At 46.4% G+C, this 23993-nt stretch overlaps 1 protein-coding gene across 2 annotated transcripts in view; it reads left to right on the top strand.

Moving 5' to 3' along the window:
* Positions 1-23993, top strand: part of RNF216 (ring finger protein 216) — a 96361-nt gene that overhangs the window by 13288 nt on the left and 59080 nt on the right. The window contains exons 1-11 of one of the 2 annotated variants that reach the window (XM_019494719.2): positions 2284-2480; positions 8333-8463; positions 10262-11128; positions 12271-12347; positions 15071-15173; positions 16162-16326; positions 17459-17573; positions 17855-17994; positions 20032-20082; positions 21119-21256; positions 23337-23485. In XM_019494719.2, the coding sequence (XP_019350264.2) occupies positions 2444-2480; positions 8333-8463; positions 10262-11128; positions 12271-12347; positions 15071-15173; positions 16162-16326; positions 17459-17573; positions 17855-17994; positions 20032-20082; positions 21119-21256; positions 23337-23485 (1973 nt within the window). In that variant the 5' untranslated portion in view covers positions 2284-2443. Of the gene's footprint in view, positions 1-2283; positions 2481-8332; positions 8464-10261; positions 11129-12270; positions 12348-15070; positions 15174-16161; positions 16327-17458; positions 17574-17854; positions 17995-20031; positions 20083-21118; positions 21257-23336; positions 23486-23993 lie in introns of those variants that run through there. The other variant, XM_059716301.1, reaches the window with a different exon arrangement.

Genomic DNA, 23993 nt, shown 5'->3' with positions numbered 1-23993 from the left:
TGAGAGCAGCATAAGCAAAACTTAGCTCATGAGATGATAGCTAGTTCTCCAGGATAAAATGGAGGGCAAAAGCAAGCAGCAGAGATCTGGTATTCTTGCATGTGCACATTCCTGTGCCGAGACTTCAGTGATGGCCTGTCCCCCATCATAGCCAATTTTATCCTAAAATGGCTTATTTCAAGGTGGTTCCTCTTGCTGAACTTCCAACTTCTTTGCCTACTTGGTACCTGGGACAGCCCTGTGATCTGCTTTCTGGATTTACTAAGGTAGATCCAGTTAGGAGATTGGAAGGCAAATGCAGGGCCCACTTGAGTATAATGAAAGGAGAAGAGAAAATAAGAGCAAAGAGACAGGATTTGCACAGAGCAAGCTGTGGTTTGGGGGAAGCGCTAGGTAAAACTGCAAGGTTAATGGGACTTGTTGTCAAAAACCCTCTGTTCCTGGACATGGATGGAGATGCAGTGTTATGCAGAGTGATGAGAACGGGTGCTGAATTAATGCATGTCCGGGCAGCAAGGGGTTAGATGTTAGCAAATAAGGAATTGACCCTTTCAAGGAGAGTGTTCTGGTAGCTGTGCAGCTCCCTCTGTTTCCCTACGGTGCTCGTCAGCATAATACAGCATCACAGCACTTTATAAACCATTAGTGCCCTGATCCTCCCAATAATGTTGTGTGGTAGGGAAGCATTAACCCCTTGTATGATTGGGAGCGGAGGCACTGAAGTCATCCAGGGAGTTTGGGTTTTATTCTTGACTCTACTGTAAATCTCGAGTCCCAGCCCCTCCTTCTGGTTGGCTTCATAAAGGGCTCTCATTCTTTCACAGGCTTACATGCTTTATTAAACTAAGTCAGATGTTAACTTGGAGGCCTGAATATATCCAGGGGTATGGATTGTAGGTGTGGTGGTCTAAGGACATAGACAGACAAGGTTCTTTGGGTAAATCCGATCTCTTTTATTAGACCAACTAAAATAGTTGGCAGAATTCTTCTTTGCAAGCTTTCAGATACAAACACCTTTCATCAGGCTGACAAAGCTTGACATAAGCTTGCAATGAAGACATTTTTCCAACTGTTTTTGTTGCTCTAATAAAAGAGATCAGATTTACCCGAAGAATCTTGTCTGAATATATCCAGAACTACTGTCTGGAACTGGCTGAGAGCTGTGATTTACCAGTCAGAGGTTCTTTAGGAAAGTTTTCGCTAGCAGACAGTGTGCTGCGACTGTGTTGTATGAGCGCTGTAAGGCAGGAAGAGCAGAGTGTGCGTTCCTTTCCCTAGGCTACAGCCAAGCCGTCCCCAACTGAGATGCTGTCCTGATGCATGGGGTGTTGTACAATTGCGCCGGAAGGCACAGGCCTTGCTGTAAAGACCGCTTTCCTTCTGCAGAAGGTTACGTGTCTTATTTCCCCACAAAGCGAAATACCTGCTGTCTGAGCCTCAGGGGTGTCTTTCCAGAAGCAGAAGGATTCAGGCTAATAGCAGTGTCTTTGACTTCTGTTGGAGCATCAGGCACTGTCCACACGTTCATGTCTTTTGGAGGATGGGCAGCGTGCGCTGGGATGGGACCAGTGTTCTCGGCCCTGTGTGGTTCTCCCGCCCCATTGCCTGAGCCAGTGATTCCCAACCAGGCTGCCACAACACTTGAAAGCCATGACATCCTTTCTAGGGTGCTGCAGGGTGCCACGCAGTGTTAGCACTGTTAGGTTGGCAAACATGATTCACAAGATTAAACCCAGAGATTTCAAACAGAAAGCCGCAGTTGTAGTCTTTCTGAGTTCTTTGCAACAGAAAAGCTGCTCGATTACTTTTCTGTTGTCAAAAAGGGAGTGAAAACAAAGAGCTGGCATTTACTTAGGGGTGCCTCAGGTCTATCCAGGGGTGCCTCTGTCTAAAAAGGTCAAGAGCCACTGGCCTGAGCTGTCACTTGGTTTCTGCACAAGTGTATAGGTTACAATAGCTGTGTTGCAGGTATTTGTGGCAATCTTTGGTTTTGTTTTTCAGGTGTAGCCCAGCAGTTCTGTGTGCACAGTTGATTGCCGATTTCTGTGCACTAAATCTTAGTGCCGTTGGAGACTTTGCTTCCTCCTGTGGGACTTCTAAGCCTTTGCTTGTGTGGCTACAGCTTAACTTGTTCAGCTGCTTTTCTCTCAACAAAAGTAGGTGGTGGCTATTCCACGTACCAAACCCTTCAGTGAAATAATTACTGGAAACGCACAAGGGGAGGGCAGGCTTGTTTCCCCTCCGTTCAGTTTTGTGCGTTCAGGGGCTGAGTTTTCGTGGTTTTGCATTGTGAGTCCTGCCTGCTGCTGGTTAGTCACAAGTCATGCAATATTGAAGCAGCAGCTTTTTGTTTTAACAGCTTGAGGCTGGCCAGAAGATCAGCTAGCTTTCAGGCGAACAGCCGAAAACAAGTTGGCTGCCTGCGGGGGAAACGGGAGAACTGATGCTTCTTTGTGAGCGGAAGAGAGCTATGCTGTCAGGTAGCTTATGCTCAAATCGTATTGTACAGCAGGAGGGAGGAAGCCTGAAACACAACTCGGTGTCTCGGATGTATTTTTTTAAAGTCAAACTTATTTTTTTTCCAACACTTCCTACCTTCCTGTGCATTGTAGCAACCCAGCTTTTGCAGCAGTGTGCTGGAGCCAGAGAACAACATAGGCTATAACCACAGCCTCCTACAAATTTTTGTGACATCCTTACGTAGTCAGCCCAATTCCAGCGGGCCAGGGGAAAGGAGAAGGGAAGTGATGGGGCAAGGCCGTTGTAAGATGTCTTTCTTGCACTGGGAATTTCTTTGGGCTGCTGGGGTTGAAGTGTTTTGAGGTCTGAGACCCGAATTGGGAACTACTGCATCCATATGCTGTTTCTTCCAAAGGGAATCTGCTGGTCCTTGGCAGCACCGGTGATATCAGCGTGTGAAATGCAGTGAAACGGCTTTTTCAGCTCTTATCTGCAGCTGGGGCGGCAGGAAGCTTTGAAGACTATAAACTCCTTTGAACATGGACCTTGACGAGAAAGAAAAAGGCAGAGCCTGCCCACTTGTGGTTACAACAGCGCAGCTATAAATTCTTTATGGACTTTCTTCTCTGCTGTGCAAAAGACCCTACTTGGAGAGCAGGGGATGGTGACAGGCAGTGCAGTGAAAACAGCCAAGCGTGGTGCTGTCAAATGTACAGAATTAAACTGGGCTAGGGAGAAAGAAAGGAAGCTTCAATAGCTTTTGGGTTAAATTAAGTGGAAATTCAGAGCGATTCCACGTCTGTGGATTTATGGTGTTCTTGACCTTTCCCCTACACTTCCAAGGGACGCTGCAGAATGGCAGCACTAGCTGTGAATTGTCCTCCACTGGGGTTTAGTTCAGAGGGAGCAAAAGCCTTTGTGCCAGGGCAGGCTGCTCTGCTGTTGGTAGGAGTTCGGGGACAACACTGCCTGCCAAGCCTTACTTCCGCGTGCCCGTCCTCTCCTGTTCTGATTTGCAGGGGGGCTGGACCCGATGATCTCGTGAGGTCCCTTCCAACCCCTAACATCTATGAATCTGTAAATCTGTGACGTAAATCCCTCTCATTTGTATCCTAGTGGCAACTAGCTTAGATGTAAGCAGCCATATAACGAGGGATCTGAATGTGGGGCTTAATTATTTTCACACTTTCACATGAGACAGTCGCTGACTATGTGAGGTTGCCTTGATCTCTGCTACTTCTCAGATTTTTGCCAGCCTGGCACTAAACGTGCATCCCTTTTTCTTATTCATGCCACTAGGTGGAACTGCTCTGCTTGCACAGCTTTGACACGAATCCTTCAAGTGCTGATGAAATGCTGTGCTGGAAGCCCGGCTGCCTTTTCAGAGTCCCCACTCTCGTGGCTTGGGTTTGTGAGCAGCATCCTTCATGGGGCAAGGGAAGTGGGAATCAGGAAAGGCATTGGCACTACATCAGATCCAGCCTTTCATCATGATATCAGTTAATAGTCCCTGGTTAAAATGTGAATGTTATCAAGTTTTAAAGCCCCCGGAGTACCTCTGCATGGGCGCTTCCTGTACGGGAGGTCAGCTTTGTCTCCACTTGAGAGATGACCTGCCTGTATCTCTGCGTTTGTTTCTCAGGATGGTAAAACTTGTCTGCCCCAAGCTTGCGTGCTCTCTCTTTGTTCTCCTGAAGTAAGTGGGAGTTTCCTTCGGAAGGTTATTGAGAAAACCCAGCTTTTGTTTTCAGTCTTGTTTTAGGCATCTTTTGGCTGCCTTGCTCTGCAGGTCCAAGCCCGCAGCTTTCCGTGCTCAGCCCTGCGCACCTGTCAGTAATCCCAGGCCTGGCAGCTGGGCATTTGCTCTCTGTCCTGCTTGCTCCTCGATGCTTCCTCCTTGGGAGCTGGCTCTCTCCGGTGCTGCCAGGCTGTATGTGGTTTCTATGAAGGTCATGCTTTGTTTTGCATCTGTATTTATTCTGTATGCAGGTGTTGAAGGGGTGACTGCTTCCTCAGAGGTATTTTCCTCCATTTAACTGTTTCCTCCTTCAGGGTCCAGTGGCTGCCAGTCCATCTGCTCTATAGAAAGTAAGTTTTGCAGAAGCTGATGGAATGACATAATGCTGCCTTTCAAGTAACTGTAGGTAGAGGATTGGTAGGGCAGACTCACTGTAATGGTCCTTCTTGCCCCACGGAGAGAGCCACTGCTTAATATCCATGACACAGGTGTCCTTTCCGTGTTCACGGCAGGCAGTCTATCTTTGCATGCAAAGATAGATTGCTTGGATCACTATGCATCAGGATCACTGCCTGAATGACCAAACTCTGCTCAGAGCTCCTATTTAAACACATGGGTTTCTAATTCTTGGAGCAGGGAGAAAGGGGACAAGACTTGTCGCATAGTGACATATCTGATATATTCACATGTACAGTATGTGGTCTTCTCGTTGCTAGAGTGGGCATGAATGGGCTTGTGGTGAAGGAGGAGTGTGGGTTTGTCCTGCTGTGTAATAAGAATGGGCGCATGCAACATTTTGAATAGCCCAGGAGTTTTCTTTTGTGGTTAGCCATACTGGTCTGGGGCTATACGATAGACAGAGTCTTTTGGTTTGAGTTGATTATCTTTTATTAGACCAACTTGGAGGTGGGTTGATGTTTCTAGCAAGCTTTCGGATATCACAGTATCCTTTTTCAAGCTAAGTGGAGTGCAGAAGGGGGTGACTCCCTTGTGTATAGCGGGGAATCCATCAGTAGTCTGTGCAAGTGGATATTTGAATAGCCCAGCAGATTGTAATGATTATTTGGGGCATTTCTGACTTTATAATCTTTTCCTGGTGATCTCCTTGAATGTATTGACAAAACGTGAAAGTTAATTCCTGAATTGTGTGCGTCTCTTTGGAGCAAGGTGGCTTTCACTTGAGAGAAAAAGGCAAGAATCAGCATCAATCTCCTGTCTTTCCCATCAGGGGAAATTGAATAATCAGCTCAGGCTGTAACGTCCCTTTGTTACTGCATGTGGTTGTTTTGGGGGTGGTTCTTCCTGTTTCTGAGTGGCCTCTCCAGGGCCTGTTCTTTGCCGTCGAAGAATGTGCTTTTCAGTCCTTGGTATCTGTAGTTCACCCATTTGAGAATCAGACTGGCTCAGACTGTGAGCCCTTGAAAGAGGAACCAGGCAGTGTTTTTTTTTTTCTCATCCTCTGTTTTGAGGCTTGATGTTGCTGTTAAAATCCCGTTTCTGTCTTGTTATGCCAAATCAAAAAATCGCATCAAATGCCAAATCAAAATAATTGCAGGTTCCTATCTGTTGGGTTTGTTTTGTGTTGAATCCCACCTGTTTAATGACATTCTGGAGTAACTCAAGACTTGGCTGAGAGCGCTGGCAGTGACGCTGTCTTCGGGGGTTTATGCCTAACTGCATTTCTTTGGCACAGCCTTTAGCATGAAACACTGTCATGGGGATTTCTCTTTTAGGATAACATTTAGAAAAACGAGGCCTTTAGCTTCAAACACGGTTGACTTGGGAGGTGGAAACAGCAGGGTTGAGAGTGTCTAGCCCTGCTGCGGAAACGGATGAGAGCCCGTCAAAATTGGACAAGGTGCGAGGGTGATGCCTATATTGGCGTTGGTCACTGATTGTGGAGAATCACCGTTTACCTTGACTCAATATCTTAAAAAAAAAAAAAAAAAAGTCCTGCCACCATTCCTCGTGGGGCTCGCTTGTGGTGTTTGCTAATGGAATCGCCCCTTTTTCTTCTTAGAGGTTTATCCCCCGTCCAGTTTAATGTTTAAAGGCTTCCCTCAAATAATTTCATGCATCTAGACCAAATGTTTATGATGGCACGAAAGCCAAGCAAGCAGGTGTCTTACCCTTTGTCATGCCACAAATGCCCACATTTTGTGAGTGTGACCATACCTGATAATAGTTTGTGCTGCCTTTTCATGTGCAGTGCCTGTTTGCCTGTCTGGACAGGTACTCCCAGGGCTTTAGGGGTCCGATCCTGCACTCCCCAGGAATGCCCCTGCAGGAGCCCATATTGTGCTGCTGCACCCCAAGTCACCCTGGAGCCAGGGCATGGCAGCAAAGCACATGCACCAAGGGAACCCCATGCTAGGGGATTTCTGGGGCGCGCGTCTGCAAGCAAGAGAACCCAGGGTTCACAGCGTGCAGCAGTGTGCCCCAAGTCGGGGCAAGCACCCGGACCTTTGTCCCACTGAGTCAGGCCCTTGAAGGTCTGGGAACATCAGGGGCCTGACCCTGTGGGCCAACTTCCTTGGCGCTGTTTATAGATCCACTGAAGACGCATCCCAACACAGCCAATCCTGCTCCAAAGGAGATCTGTTTAAACCTAGAGTGAGCAACTTCCACAAGTTGCTGCGGGACAGGTGGTGAGACAGGGTCCTCCCTGGAAACAAGGCTGACTTTGCATCCGTGTCCTAAGGGTTTTATGCAGCAGGATTCATCCCTCTTTAAGGGGAATGGAAAATCGCATCCTTATAAATGAGGGCTACTTAAAAACCAAAGGGTTGCTTGCAGACCATTAAAAAAAAACCCAACAAAAAACACCCAAAATTTGCTTTACTAGAAGAAGCAGCCAGTAGCAGCCTTAGGGGAGGGCAAACGGGTGACCGCCTGGGGCCCCACACTTTAGAGGGCCCTAAAATTTTGCCACAACACTGAATATTTGTATTGCATTAAGATACTTTCATTGCAGTTTCGTGGATAGGGCAGGGTGAAATTTAAATTGAAAATGTCCAACTTGCTCACAGGTCATCAAAATTAAGCCTCTAAGAGACCCCAAATGACTCTCTTGCCCACGGCCCCAACCACCCCAAGGCCACCACTGAAGCAGCACATTACTTCGACTTGGCTCCACCGCGTCTGTATAGATCGGGCACTTCAGTGGGACTTTTGGGGGCTTTTATTTAAAGCTGAGTCAATTAGCTATTGCATAAAAGCGCCCCAAAGCCCCACTGAATTGCCCAGTCTGTACAGACATTGGGTGAGTCGGGTCCAACTACCATGCTGCCTCTTCTGGGCATGTGCTGGGCTTGGCATGGGAGCATGCAGAGTTTAAAGTAAAGTGCCATGTTATTTTTTTAACATCTGCAAGGAGGATAAATGAACAAATCTGGACTGGTGAGCAGTGGCCTTAGATGGCAGTCGTGCACTTGGATTTGCTGATTCTCAAGATTTTGCCTCTGGGACAGGTGCTGTCTAACCAGTAGAGAGAGTCTAAAATCTCAGGCCAGCACTCGTTCTCAGTCCTGGCATGTGTGCTTGTTCCCAGTTTTTAATTCCACGCCTTAGACAAGATCGCCATTTAAGGTGTCTTTATCTGCTCCCTCGGTCGTTCGAGGATTTCTACATTCCTTCCAGGAGAGATCTGGGTTCATTTGGAGTCCTTTCCCTCCTCCAGATTGTGGCTTGTTTTCAATCAAATGAGCAGCCTTGAGTTGTTGATGCTGCTGGAGCCTCCTACACCGCTCTCTGCAGACATGAATAGATGCCCTGCCCGCAGCCTTTTCAGCATAACACTTAAAGCTGCCGGTGCTGCTTCGCCATTCCCTGAACTGATTTTTGATGCAAACAGGAATCGTCAAATCTCTGCACAGCACTAAGGAATAAATGTATCTGGTACATACATTTCTCTCCTTTTAGGCGCTTTGAGGTGTTCACATTTGTACTACTTTCCGCCCATCAGCAGAGTAGCGTAAATAGAGATGCTGTAACAGTGATCTATAGTGTAACTGTCTTGTGGGTACCTCCTTCCTGTCATTGCAGTGTAAACTTTGGGACTGCAGTGATCAGTCCTAAGTGCTTGAGCTTCTGCAAATCTTTAACAAGTGGATGACTTTATCTGCCTTGCTGCAGACTGCATAAACCACCATGACGGGCTGATCACGATCTCGGATTCCTCGGACGAAGAGTTTCCTCCGTTGCTAGATGCAGGGGCCCGGCAGCGGCAGGAGGAAGAGGACGACGATGTCGTCATCCTTCAGGAGGTGATTTTCCATGCAGATGTGTTGCCATGCATCTTTTTTTTGCTTTTACTAAACAGCTCATAGCGCAGATGGCTGCTCAGGTTCTCCAGAACATGTGTTCGCAACAGAGACACCCGAACTTGGAGTTAAATGAAAGTCACTTTTGGTCTCTCGCTGAGATCTGAAGGACTTGGTCTCTGTTAGATAAAACGGGGACTGTAGAGCCAGCCATGCTGCTTAGACTTGTGGCTGATGGAGACCGCAGCTCCCAGAATGTAATGATCTTTTTTAATCCAAGGCAGTGGAGCAGTATATACTGGGACCTCTAATCTCCATGGGCGGCCCGTCCATATTAAATTAGCAGTGCTCGCCTGCCTTGCCTTTGTATGTTTTTAGCAGGAAAGGTAAATGTGTCCATTTTCTTCTCCACCCCCTCTGGATAGCTTCTAAGCTTGCCACTACTTCCAGAAATGATTTGAGTGTTAAAACCATCAACCCCTTAGCCACACAGTAAAGAATTGGCTGCAAAATAGTTGTTTGTACCTATAAAGTATTTGGGAATTTCTTTACAACATTTTTTATCCCAAGCTGGAACAAATGGTCAAAGTTCTGTCATTCCCACGTACAAAGAGGAATAAAATAAAAAAAATCTCCATTTTAGGAGAGTCAGAGTGGAATCTCATGATAAGCTGCTAGGGAGTTGGATGGGCAGATTGGCAGGAAGGCAAGCAAGTTTCTACCAAAAATTGTATCAGAATTTCCTTTATTTCTGCAAAATGCATCACTTTGGACAAACTAGCACTTTTGCCAACAGAAAATTCTTCCGTCAGAACTTCTGGCCACCTCTAGCACATGGCGTGGCTCTGAAAATAGGATTATCCCAATGACTGACATTAAAGAAATCTGTGGCAAATTGATTCCATGTTTCCATCCTCTTTGAGCAAGCTGTATGGCATAACCATGCAGCGATCATGTTTGATCCCTGTAACACGAAAGGTCAGTCACATGCCAGTGTTGCCTCAAGCAGTCATTTCTGTGCAGTGAATGAATGCCCTGGTTTGATGTCCAGATACCAAGACGATCTCCTGGCTTGGTGAAATATTCCTGGTACCATGCCCGCTGCATTGCACCCCTGGCGTCAACTGGTGGAAATTAAGCCTTTTGCTAAAGGATATGATTGTAGGGCTCTGGACAGCTGCTTTCTTTGGCCACATTTTTAAAGCTTTTCTCAATTTTCCTGTAGGTCCATTTGGTTTTTGGGGTTTTTTTTTTTTTTTTTGAAAGGGAAGTATACTGATATATCTCTACTCTGTGTCCCCGTTTGAAAGTTGTCATGGATGCCACAGTAATAACAGTTCATGTGCAGCAACCTCAGTTCACCAGCAGCAGGATCAATGGCCAGGCCTGGCGCCTTCAGTCTTAGTTACTTCTGCCTGTCGAGTGAATTGCTGAACTGAGTTTCATATCTAAATCTCATTAGTTCTGGCCTCTTATTCATAGGGAGGAAGGACGGGGAGATGAGCTTGCTAAAGAGTCCACTCAGAACCAGAAGTCACATATGGCATGATGAATTTTGTTGCTATTAATATTGAGAGAGAGAGCACAATTGAGCAGGCTCAAAAGAATGCTGTGAAATGCAAAATAAAATAATAATAATAATAACGTAGGCTTCCTATAATGAGCTTGGGAGCTATCGTAATGTTGCTCACTGAACAGGTTCTTCCTTTGTCTTCCAAAAAATGAAACAGTTGACTCTTCAGTGTGGAAAAATGCAGTCCTTTCTACTACTGGGTTTTTTTAATCTTTTTTTTATTTTAAGACCCCGAAACAGCAACTTCTGCGACCCAATGTCATCCGGCCAGCTGCTCTGTGGCAACGTGCCAAGAAGTTGGGAGAAGGCGGACCCAAGCTGATGAGGCCCATAGACTTGCAAGAGGAGGTTCTGTCTCTTCCATGCCAAGGAGCCCAGCATAATCGCATGGCAGAGACTGGTGCAGGGCCAAGCAAGGATGTAAATGGAAACCACTCTCCGCAGCTGCCCGGCCCCTCTGAACTCAGCCGGTATCCTCTCAAACAAGAGGGTGACTTGGAGCCAGGTCCAAGTGTGTTTGAAGCAGTAAAGACCAGTCCTAGACTCAGGAGCAAAAGGGAGATTATTAATCTGGAAGAAGCTGACTTCCAACCAAAACAGGAGGAAAGCGTGGAAACGGGGGGCCAAAAGCATGCAGACTTGGGGACAGAGCTCTTACAAAATCTCAGAGGAGCAGCTGTCGCTGCAGCAACAGCAGCAACGAACGGACAGTCCAACCAAGGTAGCACCCGGTTGGATCCATCACGTTGTAAGGCTGCGGACAGGGGATCACATCCTGTAGTAAACTGTTGTGCTCCTCAGCTGGGGCAGGCCGAAGCAGAACTGGGTTCTTTGCCAGTGGCCTACCGGGAGGAGACCCCTGGGCCAGCCTTTCCCAGACCTGAACCACAGCAGGATGGGATTCCTGGTCCTGCTTCTCCTCAACCCGCTCACCCGCCAGAAGAAACAAAAGGCCACCCAGCAGCAATAGACAATGAACAGCCAGGCCCAGCCTTCCCAGCACAGGGGTCGCATGAGCTGGGCTCGGGTAATGTTCCAGAGCAAGGAGCTGCTGGGCAGGACAAAGAACTCACTGCATTGCTCATCAGAGAGACGGTAAGTATCCTTTCTGCTAATGAGATAGCCCGGCCTGCCTAGCCATATGTCCCCTTTCCTTTTTCCAAAGCATGTAGTGTTCTGTAGCACCTCTTGCTTTGGACATCGCTCTCCCATTGACATCACTTGCAGGGCTTGTCCCCTTGGCAAGCCCAACACCAGCATCTCTTGCTGGGAGCTCAGAAAATGAGAGAACGCCATTGGCAGCCACCGCTGAAATTCCCAAGGCTTGTGCATCTCTGATTTAGTTAGTCTGTAACCCTTCAAATCCTATAGGATCACCCTCATCTTGGTTGTTAGACTAGTAGAGGTTCATTTTGATGCTTTAAAGACACCTTTTCTTAATACCTCCCACTTCTCAGTTACGTTCGATCACATCCATACGGAAATATTTTTGTATGCGTTTACCATGTAATAGTCTAGCCAAATGCCATTCTTCTTGCATGACTGATTCACTGTTGAACAGTGTCACCCTTTTTACTGCCTTGAATAGTCGTAGTGAGATATGGACCAGTCAAGTCTTGTGTTTTAATGCCCCCCCCCCCCCCCCCCAAAAAAAAAAACCCCAAACACCAACCTGCTCCCCTCCCGAAACCCCCAGCAATTTATGCACAAGGCAGAATATCATGCAGCATGGTCTTATGAAATATTTCTTAAGGGAAAGATCAGCTTATATGAAGAATGCTGGGAAATCTTTTACAGAAGCTTTAAGCCATGTTCCTTCTCAGTCTGGTGCGGTTTTGTCATTGAGGTGCCTGGGTGGTGCTTTGGACAGGTGTCTTTTTCTTTGATACCAAAATGAAGACTTTTAGCAAGAAAGGAAAAGAGTTTTAACTTTCCCGTTTTAAATGGAACAATAGCTTCGTGATCCCTGATCATGCCTCCTGCCTGCCAAACCAAGGCCTACCTTGCATCCTTACTTCAGCCCTTCAGGTAAAGGTGAGGAGAGCAGGTATGCGAGGGGAATCTAAATACAAAAGTTTCCACTCTCCAAACAGGTTGAGTGCAAATCTTCTAGAAAGCATCCTGGTAGGAGGGAGATGCTAGTAATATGTTCCTGTTCCTGCGGATGGTGTCGCTGCTAGGTTCTGCTATATAACTGCTCTAATTACCTCCATAACCTTTAGCTTTTCTTGCTGCAGGAAGTAAGATTCCCAGATGCGAAGAGGGAGTATATTGAGGAATTAATTCTCATCAAGAACTGCTGCGACTTAAATGTGTAAGTACAGAGCTTATTGCGGCAGCAGAGAACTGGCTAATGGACCCAGTAACTTAAGAGGTAACAAGCAAAATGGCTACATCACATTTTTGTAGTCCTTCCTCCAAACAGTGCTGCTTCACAGTGTGCCAGGAGGGGCAGCCTGCTTTCCTTTGATGTCTTCCTTCTTCTTAACAAATTCTTTTTTAAAAGCAGTGTCTTGACATCTGCCTTTGTCCCTGATCAGACTGTAGCTCCTCCGCTTCTATCTGGAGAGCTTGGGAAGTGCTCTGTTCCCAGCTATTCCTTTGGGGCTGCTGGGAGGATTGGCTGTGTCAGTTTTTCCATAATTAACAGACTTGGGAAAACATTGGTAAGTGAAGCAGCGAGCTGACAATTCTGTTTCGTGAAGCATTGCTCAAGGATTGTTGGATTATTCTGCAGCATCTAAAATCCTTTCACTGCATTAGGAAAGAACTCCTTTGGTACAAGTAGGGCTCAAAATAATACCTCCCTCTCCCACTCTGGGATTTTGGCAAATCAAATTGAGGGGGGGAGATCTTTCTGTATAGCTTTTTCACTTTTGAAATGTTGCAGGAGGTCCTATAGAGTTGGACAGGCTTGTTCCCTACAAGATCGTTTTCTGTAATGCTGTTTACCTTATTTTTCAACGTCTCTAGCACAGAGGCCTCCATCTCCCTTGTGAGCCACTCCAGAACCTAATATCTTGCATTAAGAGAAGCTTTTCCCTAACTCCCAAAGCTAATTTTCTATTAAATGCATCCTATCACTCCTGTTAATCTGTCCTCCCCTTAAATCATTCTTTTCCATCTTTATCGCGTTTTATTTATAGACTGTTCGTATGTTTTACTGGCTTTCCTCCCACTGCTCCTTTTAGAAGATTTGCGGGTAGGCTCAAACTTTCTTTGCTAATCTCATTCGGAAAAGTGGCATAACGAGCATGCAGGAGACAGAGGCGGAGGATTTAATTAAAGTTTGAAGCCTGGGCCTGGATTAGACACCATGCTTACATCACTATGTAAAACCAAAAACTTTGGTTTTGTCCCTCAATGTAAATTACTCAGGGATTCAGAGTGAACAGACCTCCAGGTATCCTAGAGTAAATGCATGCGATAGGCAGCTTTTCCCTTGCTTTGCCTCTCAGCCACAGGGGAGCAAAGAACAGCATGTTTGCCTTGAGCATGGGACTACCCTGGGATAAACTGGGTATGTCTAGGGTTACCATACGTCCGGGTTTTCCCAGACATGTCCTCTTTTTGGGTCCTCCCATCTCCATCTGGGCATTTAAAAAAATATTAATAAATGTCCGGAATTTTGCTCTGCTCAGCATTGATGTTTTTTCCCGGCACTTCCCACCTCGTCCTAGCAAGGAGCTGCTTGCGGCTGGGGGAGCAGGGGGCATCTCGTGTGTCTGCAGGCACGCGTGCATGTGGCTGGCATGCAGCCAGGCAGGGTGGTGGGAGCAGCCCCACAGCTAGATGCAGGTAAGTCTTTGATGGGGAGGGGTTGGAGGGCCAGGGCTTGGGGAACGTGTGGGGGGTGTGTATGTGTGGCAGGGTGTGTGGAGGGGATGGGTATGAGTGGGGGCTGGTGCTGGGGCTGCAGCAAGGTGTGGGAGGCACCTGCCCTTCCAGTGGGAAGGGGGTTGGGGGGCCCTTTGGGGACAACAGGGAGCTGCGTGGGCCAGTGCCTGTGCTTACAGGGGCTGGGTAGCTGGGAGACGCTGCAGGTCGGGGGGGGCAGGAGTGAGGGGCATCAGCAAGGCTGTGGGAGGGGTATTGGCTTGAGAGTAAGGGGCACCATGGGGGCAGGGGACAGTGGGTTGGGAGCGTGGAGCACAGGCAGTGCCAGGGGGATGCAGGTCAGAAGTGAGGAGTATCAGCAGGGATAGGAAGCTACTGGTCAGGAGTGAGGGGCACCAGCAAGGTCTGGGGGGTGGGGTACTGTGGGTCAGGAGTAAGGGGCAGCAGTAGGGCTGGGTGGGCTGTGGCTTGGGAGTGAGGGGCAGGGGTAAGGCATGAGCATGTCACGTCCCCCACAATCATACTATCTCCTCCACTGACAGCTGTCCTATTTTTTTGAAACTGGAAATATGGTAACCCTAGGTTTGACACCTAACCCGGTGGAACTTCTGTACGGGTGTAGCTTTATCCCAGATCCTTTTAGGGGTGACAGTACTGCATTGGGAGAAGCTGCCTTGGTGCAACTTTTTTTGATTTATGCTGGCTGGTGTGTCTGCCTGGGCTCTCGGGCCTCTGGCAGGGCAGTTGTGCATGGGTTGTATAGCAATGTGCTCTCTTGAAATTTGGAAGTCAAGATTTTTTTTTCCCCAGGATTGTTAGACTATTTGTAGCACATGTGATCAGCGTTGTGGGAGTTAAAGCTGCATATGTAACAGTGGTTAGTTTCCTGTACAAAGTGCAGCAGAAATAAATACTAAACCTTTACTTCTTTTCCCCCCAACTTAGCTTAAATATAGTGAAGTAAATCCTGGATATCTCTGATCTGATATGGAAAGAGCAGAGATCCCTGTGACTTGCCTAATATGACTATAATAAGAATAAGTATCACCTTTTAATTTACTGCTAAAATACCTTTTTTAGTTTGAGGCTAGCTGTAACATGTCCATAGCATCTTTTAATGTTATAATGCTAGGATTTAAAGCCAAAAGTGTGGACCTGGGGTCACAAAACTTAAAGTTTTTACTACATTTTTCTTTTCAGGCTTTGTAATTTTCTTCTGGAAAATCCAGATTATCCAAAGAAGGAAGGCAGAGTGGTTTTAAATCCCAATAGCAGCCTGCTCGCCAGCCAAGATGAGACAAAGGCAAGCAAAGAATCTCTTCATATCTAACGTAATATATGTCCCAGCAAATGCATTCAGTCTGAACACTGTTCTGGGTACATGCTTTTCTTTCAGCACATATTGATACAACATTGGGTGCAACAGCGCCCTGATCTCTGACGCTCGGGAGCACTTGCAAGCTTTAATCTTGAAATGGCGGAGTTGGGCTCCCTGTTCCCTTGAAGCTTTTCTATTTAGCTGCACCTCGTGTGAGCCTGCATCACACCGTCTCTTTCAGTCCAGTCGACCTGGAAAGTGCCCCAGCTCATTCAGTCTGGAGTTAGTGATGGAGGGGGCCGTGTAATCTTGACAGAGTGTCTTGTGGATTGGAGCATTGCTGTTCAGCCACCTGGTTGACTGCCTGCCTCTCTAAGCAAAAATGATTGATGGATGTTCCCTTGTCTCCCTGCTGGCTGTGTCCTTTTTATGAACCTCTCAAGTGGCTGGACGTGAGCTGGGGGGTGTGGGTGTTGGTTCTCTTGCCCCGTTCTCAAGTGTGCTTCTCAGTCCTTGGTTGATTCCACTCTTCATGTAAAACCGAATTTTATCCCCCACTTCTGCTCAGGGTGTGTCTACGCTGTAGTGACTGTGGCTCGTGTAGGCATACCTGAGACTAGCACCTAGGCTGGCTAGTTTTAACGCTAGTAATATAGTGTGCGTTTAAGCCACAGTAGCAAGGAGTTATCTGCCCTGCTTCTCAAATAGGTCTTGCAGCCCATGCTGAGCTCTGTGCAACTGCACTTAAACTCTTTGCAGTGTATGAGCTGGCTAATTTAATTTAAAGCAAGCTTGTGCATATCTCTGTGGGCTGCAGTCACTGCTATCTAGACATAACCTGTACACACTTGAAACATTCTGCTTATTTTTGAGTGGTCTTGTGAACACTCCTTTGCTGTTGAGAGATTTGTTTTGTTCCCATTTTAAAGGGTGCTGGCACTAATTCCCCCTCTTGTTTTTTTTTTCAATTCAGGTGCCTAAAGTGGACTACTTCGACTTTTCTAAGCTTGCCCCTCTTGACCAGCGATGCTTTATCCAGGCAGCCGACCTCCTTATGGCTGACTTCAAAATGCTGAGCAGCCAGGACATCAAGTGGGCTCTGCACGAACTCAAGGGACACTATGCAATCACACGCAAGGTTCTCCAGCTTGCCTCTGTCTCCCTCAGGGCTGCCTTCCCATAGTGCCGAAAGGGTGATCCTTGGTGTCTTTTTGTCTTGCTGCACCATTAAAAACCCTCCTTTTCCTTTGATATCCAGTCGGTCACAACCAGACATAGGTATTTCAGTGCATCAGCAAAACCGGATGCTACAGAAAGTTATCTTGTTTCTTCTACCATGTAGAGTCATAAGATTTACTAATCTGCTGCTTGTGTCATGGAGTGTCCTGAGGAATATTTTAATTTAACCTCACTGCCAAATCAGGGGGAGCTGCCAGCATAGCCTAGGTTTACCAGATTTTAGGACAGATGTGGTAGCAGAAACACTAATGGTATCCCTCTAAATTCGATGCAACAAGTAGCCGATGGCGTTTGCTTATGTAACTTGCACTTGACATGTGGGGTAAATCTTCACTCGTGTCACATGTAGCTAAAAGTGGATGAAGGATTAGATGAGAAAACGGATGGGTTCTTGCAAACTCCACTGGCAAAGTAGATTGTAGATTCCTGTGCGAAGACTATTCCTGCAGCAGGGTGGCCAGCACACCTGCCTCTTCAGTGGCGATAAATGTCTGCTATCCCAGCCTTGGTTCATAGTAAACGGTCATCATTTTTTTCCCCTCCTCCTGAAACTGCCAGTGTCGTTCCTCTGTTTCCTTCTTCAGTACCACAGGACTGTGGTAAAACCATTGTCACCCCTTGCATCACTCAGTGCTCACGGGACATGTCCTTCTCCCGTTTGGATTCAGGGAAAGCAGAAGGACTCCCTGAGTTTGAATGGGAATGGTCCTAAACCTTTTCCAAATAAACAAGGAAGCACATTTTTCAGACTCTGTTGCAGCCTGAATTCACTCTTCTTTCCGAACACTGCCATTGCCTGAGCAATAAAAGCAGTTGTTATATGGAAAGACCATACAGACTTTAGGTTTCTAAGAGATCAAGGTACCTAAAAGACAAAAAAGCAGAGTTGTGTGTTGTTTCCCTCTTTGAATCAATGCTAATGCAAGTCAGCATTGACTGTCCTGTGCATATATAGTGCATGTTAATGTTAACCTCTACGTGAGAGCAGCAAAGGCTTACAGTGATGCATTCACATCCTTTCTTCTTTTTAGGCCTTTTCAGATGCCATCAAAAAATGGCAGGAACTGTCTCCTGAAACCAGTGCGAAGAGAAAAAGGAGGAAAGAAATGAACCAATATTCTTATATAGATTTCAAATTTGAGCAAGGTAAGTGGGTAGATAGGGTAAATGATACAGGTCTAAACACTGAGCAGAAAAGAAAGTGCCGCTGTTCAGATGTGCTCTGGCCCTTACACTGCTTTTCTGCCACTTGGAGGTATCCTTCACAAATAACTGTGTCTGTTTGGAACAGTACTGTGTCTGATCTGCCGAAGTTGCATAGTGAATGATGGTCTGCACAGTCGCACAAAGGGTTGGGAACAGGCCAGCAGCCTTGTTCTCACTGTCCTGCCCCATCCCTCTTTCATTCCACTCCAATTTTGCTTTAGGCGACGTGAAGATTGAGAAGCGGATGTTCTTCTTGGAGAACAAGAGGCGGCACTGGCGATCCTATGACAAGCGCTCGCTTCTCCCGCCAGTGTTGTTAGAGCAGCAGTTCTATGAGCAGAAAGTTAAAGAGATGGCAGAGGTGAGAATGACATGAACTGCTTGGGTCCCAGTGGGTTCAGTTTTTGGAGATGTTTCAGCCTTAGAGCGTGGAAACAAGTCCTTCCTCTTTGCTGCAGAAATTCAAACACTCAAACACCATCTCAAATAACTGTTATTTCTCTTGCCTTTCCCCTCACAATTTTCATTCATAACCTAAAAATGAGTTTTCGTCTGTTGCCTTGGGAATAGCCAAGCAAAGAATTTACTCAGATCCACCTAATACATAGACCCACAACTGTTATTTCTGCATTTGCAAATCTTTTTTATGGCTGCTACCCATATTGGATTGATTTATTATTTTTAGTTTAAAGCATTATTTTGCATTTCTTTTATCCTGCTAGAGACTTGTGGAGGGATTTTGCTCCTTTGAGGAGCCCTTAGGATTCTCTCTTCCAATAAGCTTCAATCTTCTTTCAAAACAACATAGCAGCTTCCTCTCTCCTGTTAGACTAAGGCTGCCTTTGGAGTTTGATTACAGCTTTCTAATTGGATAAATATGCTCATTAGTAAGTCCATCAGATGTTCCTGTCCACTCACTTCACCTTCCAAAGGCTAGGCTTGCTGTCTTTACAGAGACATCCTTCTTCTCGTCTGCCCAGTCTGGGACTAAAACCATAATTGGAAACCCAGCTCTTCCAAACATAGGAACATTGGAAGGGACCTCCTAAGTCCATTGAATCCAGACCTCTGCAGTTGTGGGCATCCGTGCGGTGCCCAGTTGACCACAAGAATATCTGCTGTGGTCTCTCCCTCTCACCCTGACCACAAAGCTCCAATAACCAACATGCATGCAGGAGTGAGGAAGGTGCCACCAATGCCTTGGGCCCCTGCAGTGGCACTGAGTGTATTCGTATCATCTGAACACATTTTCACCTGAGAAGTAGATTACTAATACCCCAAAGCAGTCCTTGCCAGTCTGACCAGGTGGAAAACAGAGCCCTGCCATTCATCCTGACCTGTAGCCTCCCTAGCCAACTGCATGCCCTTGTTGTGGCGAAGGCTAATGGCATACTGGGCTGCATTAGTAGGAGCATTGCCAGCAGACCACTTCCCACAATTGATGAGTCTAGTTTTAGGCTCCCCCCAACTTCAGAAAGAATGTGGATACACTGGAGAGAGTTCAGTCAAGGGAAAAATAGTTTCGGGGCTGGGCATATGACTTCTGAGGAGAGGCTGAGGGAACTGTGCTTATTTAGTCTGGAGAAGAGAAGACCGAGGAGGGATTTAATAACAACCTTCAACTCCCTGCAAGGGGGTTGCAAAGAGGATGGAGCTGGACTGTTCTCAGTGGTGGCAGATGACAGAAGAAGGAGCAATGGGCTCAAGTTGTAGCAGGGGTATATTTAGTTTAGATATTAGGAAAAACTTTCTTGCTAGGAGGGTAATAAAGTACTGGAACAGGCTCCCTAGGGAGGTTGTGGAATCTCCATCCTTGGAGGTTTTTAAGGCCTGGGTGGACAAAGCCCTGGCTGGGATGATCTGGTTGGGGTTGGTCCTTCTTTGGGAAGAGGGCTAGACGAGATGACCTGAGGTCTCTTCCTACCCTAGTTTTCTATGATTCTGTGATGCTCCTGTACCCATAAGGAAGGACCAGATTTATAATATAGGACTGGTTTGTTAGAGCATGGCTTTTTAAAAGCGACTACCCTTTACCTTTTATGCAAGTGGCTGGTGGCAGCCTAGAAATAAAGCTGATGCTCCTTGAGAGGCTTTTGACTTTGGTGTCTGCTGCAGTCATAGTGTTGGCAAAAATGTCTTTTTGTGAGCTTCTGTTGCGTGGACTTCGGGTTGTCATTCTTACACACTTATAAGAGGGGGTGGGTTGGAAGAGCAGCGGGTTTTAAATGCCTTGATGGGCATATGTCTGAAAGAGCAGGTTGAGCAGTTCATGAACAGCCCATTGTGGGCATCAAACCTTCAGCTGGTAAATTCTAAGATAACATTAGCAGCGTTTGGTGCCTGGAATGGGGGTTTATTATCACTCCTCTAAATGCAAATGTCCCTTTGTCTCTTGCAGCATGCAGACTTCCTCCTTGCTCTGCAGATGAATGAGGAGCAGTATCAGAAGGTCAGTAACCCAATTGCCTGCTTTCCCATATTGCTAGACAGACTTGCCTGGCGGTTTGGTTGCTGTGGGGCTGCTTTTGCTGACCTAGCACAGTCCCCGTAGTGTGTATGGGCTGCCTTTTAGAGAAGGATGACAACAGCTGAGTCCAGCAAAGCAGCATGGATGCATATAATGATCTGTAGTAACTCAGTTGGTTGCTGATGCATATAATGATCTGTAGTAACTCAGTCAGTTGCTGCTCAGATGATTGGTCAGAGCAGTAAAAAAAGAAAAACCAAAAAAACATGAAGGTTGCTGTTGGTATCTGCATCGTAGCAATTTTAAAACAGCTTTGCTCTTTGCAGAAAGGGCTTGTTAAAACCTGAGCCAACCCTTCCTCCCTATATGAATTGGGAGAAAAGTCAAGGGTCTGTTCAAGTGGCATGGATCACCCTCCATACCAATCTCCCATTCATACCAATCTCCTGTTAAACCTTGGTGAGGATATTTGGCCTCTACAAAGAAAAGAACAGGCTTAGTCCTGTCCACATCAGCACAGTGCAGGCTTTCCTGCCTCTAACTGTGGTACCACAGGGTCATACTGCTGACAGAGGTCCTTAATGGTGGTTAAAAACCACCAAGCTCATATCCAGTATCCAAATGTGAATGATGCTTTCCCTCCATCCTTTTTGGGCTTACCACCCTTTTTATTCCTCTAGTTCAAATCATTGATCTGCCTGATAAGAATGATGGAAGCACCAGAGAGTTTTTTGGGTTTGGTATTTGATTTAGAAGTCAAACTGTTAGTTCAAATGTGGTTAGAACCTCGGTTTTAACTTGCTACAAAAGTTTCATACTCCAAGCAAGGCAGCTAATAAAGATGAAAAACCAAGCAACTATAGCACGGTAGAAATCCTCAGGCAGTTACACATGCCCGCTTTTATGGCTGTCTTTCTTATATTCCCAATGGCCTTTGCTTTGGCAAATGCTCTTACCATGATGCTGCTCCATGGTGGGATATCAAAGGAAATCATCTGTTTGTGTGTGTGGTCTGCAGGACGGGCAGATGATAGAGTGCCGCTGCTGCTATGGGGAGTTTGCATTTGAAGAGCTGACGCAGTGCGCAGACGGTCACTTGTTCTGTAAGGAGTGCCTAATCAAATACGCTCAGGAGGCCGTCTTTGGCTCTGGCAAGGTAAGAGTGTCCCAACAAGAGAACAAAAGGATATGAAGGCAGAGCATGCAGGGGCATGTAACTGCACACAGTGCGTGAGTTTGGAAAAGTAGCAGTGTGCAAACTGCATCTGCTGCCAGGTGTTCACAGGCATGGAATATGCAAACTTTTATAAGTAAAAGCACCCTCAAATTAGTCTGGTCACCTTGCAAATTGCCAGCTGGTGTACAGTGCCATCCTATTGCTCTCTGGATTTCCCCTTTAACAGTGCTTGTTTTACTGTCTGTTAGGTAGAAGGGGAAAATACGTCATTAACTTAACAGGTTGGGTTTTTTTAAACAAATGGGAAAACAGTGTAGAGGGGTTTGCATTTAGGCTTTCCAGGTTATGTGCCCCTCCAGCTGAGCAGAGTTCCAACAGTGCATCCAATGCAGAAGCCCAACTTTGTACCATTTAAGTACCCTTTTTGGGGGGGATTTTTTTGGGTTTTTTACCCTTGGTCCCTCTGATCTGGTTGCTCTTATTCTTTCCCAAATTCAGCTCTTAAATGCAAGGCAAAAACCCATAAGTTCAGTGCACTCTAGTAGGTCTGTTTTTGCCAGTCCCTCAATGCATCACTAACATGCTTGGAATTTTGGCCAAGAGGAAAAGACTGGGGTGAGTGGGCAGTTGAAGCACATTTGCTAGCAAACTTTCCACTTTCAGAGAAATCTTATCCTGTTCAGAGAAAGCATAGAGAATACTCCAGAGGCCCAGCAATATCTGCCTTGCTGTCCACAGGGACCCAGCTCTTATCTCATACTTGGCCAGTCTCTTGCAACCTAAAAGTGGAGTGTTGATGGATTTTTATTTTCCCCTCCAGACATCCTGTCTAGATTTTTTTAGACCGCAGGTTCTTATTTAGAAAAAAATCTAATAATGGTAAAGGCTTTCCTGCTTCAGGAGTAGCTGACATAAATCTAGGGCCCTCCCCAGGAGATGTCACTCATACATTAACAAGGGTCTGAATTAAGCTGATGCCAAAAGATGCTAGAGAGATGTGGGGGTAATGGCCAATCTGTCTTGGATTTAACTAGGCACACCAGCAGACTTCACCGCCTTTCTAAAAGGCTTACTTTTGCTTATTCTTTTACTACAGCAGTTGGTGTGGTAAGTGAAAGACCATCATGCCATATCTGTACTTAACTTTGCGACGTGGCTTCCACAATGGGTGGGTTTTGACTGGAGATGAAGCCTTGAATTTTGAAGCCTGTGTTGAGAGAGGCCCTGGTGAAATCTCTGGGTTGGGAAGCAGAACATTAGGTTTTACATGTCCAAGTGCACGGATATTTGTGCATACAAGAGTCTGTTGATGAAGCTTGAGTAATGTGGTTTGGAGTGGTATACTAAGCAGCTTTGCTGTATGGCTGAACATCTTTCATTTTGAAAAGAAGGCCACCTTTTTAAAGGGTGCGAGTTGGTTGTAGAGGTGCAGTAGCAAAATGTCTCGTCTCAGCTCTGGGGACCTTGAGTTCAAACCCTGCTCTGGGCTTGTGCCACAGTCCACCCTCATTTGATTAATTGTAAATGGATACCTGGTTTTCCAAGCTGGGAAGCTGGAGACAGGTAGGCAGGATATTGGCCTTATCACTCCGTCACATGCCTTCACCATGCCAGCCTGATAAGCATGAGGTTTGGTTAGACATTTCAGTTGGTTGCAACAGCAGAAAGACCAGTTTCAGAATCTGTTTGCCCAAAGAGACCCTTTTATTTCGTAGCACTTCCGTTTTTGCAGAAGACTGTTAATGACAGAATTATCCTATCTGCTTTTGGGTGGTTGAGGGTTGCCACTATGCAATGGACTTGTGACAGTTCTGGATACCCATGCTGAAGATTTTGCATGTTGCTTGTTCCTCTCCTGACTTTGCCACGTTGGCAGATGTTCTCTGTTTTAAGCGATCTTTCCTCCCCATCCACTGCCTCTAAGCAGATGTCTGCCATAGTCCCATCCAGAAATGATGTCATAGCAAGATTTTCTCTTCTTTTGACTCAGCTGAGTTGAATCAAAGCCATACTCTGAACTTTGATAGCCTTCTCTTCTCTCCCTTTGTCCCTGACGCAGTCAGAACTTAGCTGCATGGAAGGGAGCTGCACATGTTCATTCCCAACCAGCGAGCTAGAGAAGGTTCTTCCAGAGAACATCCTCTGTAAATACTATGAGCGGAAAGCAGAGGAGGAGGTTGCTGCTGCCTGTGCGGATGAGCTTGTCAGGTAAGCATCCAGACCACATAACAAATGGGTCAGAACTGATGTGGGCAAAAAAATGGTCAGTCTCCACGTACCCTTGCAGTAGGCTCGGTTCAGTGGCCTGAAAACTTAGTGAGCTTACCACAGGCAAGGTGGCTGGTTTTCAAAGGCCTGCATTTTAATTGGAGGGGGCCTGGTTTTTATTTCTGAACATCTTTTATTACCAGAGGTGAGGATTCCTTGGTCAGAAACAGATTAAAATGCAGGCAAGAGTTGCATCCCTGCTGGCTTGTCAGCCGTGCACTAATCCTTTGTATGAAATGGTCTAAAGCTGCGCTAAGCTTGTGGCTTTCGGAGCACTTGCACAGTGGCAAGTCAGAAAAACACAGTATTAGGATCAGTGAATCCTTTTATAGGCTGGCCTTGAATCACAACCCTGTGAATAGACACGTGGAGTTGTCCTGCTACATCTGCTTCACAGTAAAGGCTTGCTAAGTACAGTGTGTTAATGCTATCTTCTCTTGGGCGGTAG

The sequence above is a fragment of the Alligator mississippiensis genome, chromosome 13 (assembly GCF_030867095.1).
Source record: "Alligator mississippiensis isolate rAllMis1 chromosome 13, rAllMis1, whole genome shotgun sequence".
In the NCBI taxonomy this organism is placed as follows: domain Eukaryota; kingdom Metazoa; phylum Chordata; order Crocodylia; family Alligatoridae; genus Alligator; species Alligator mississippiensis.
This window is presented reverse-complemented; position numbering and strand designations above follow the sequence as displayed.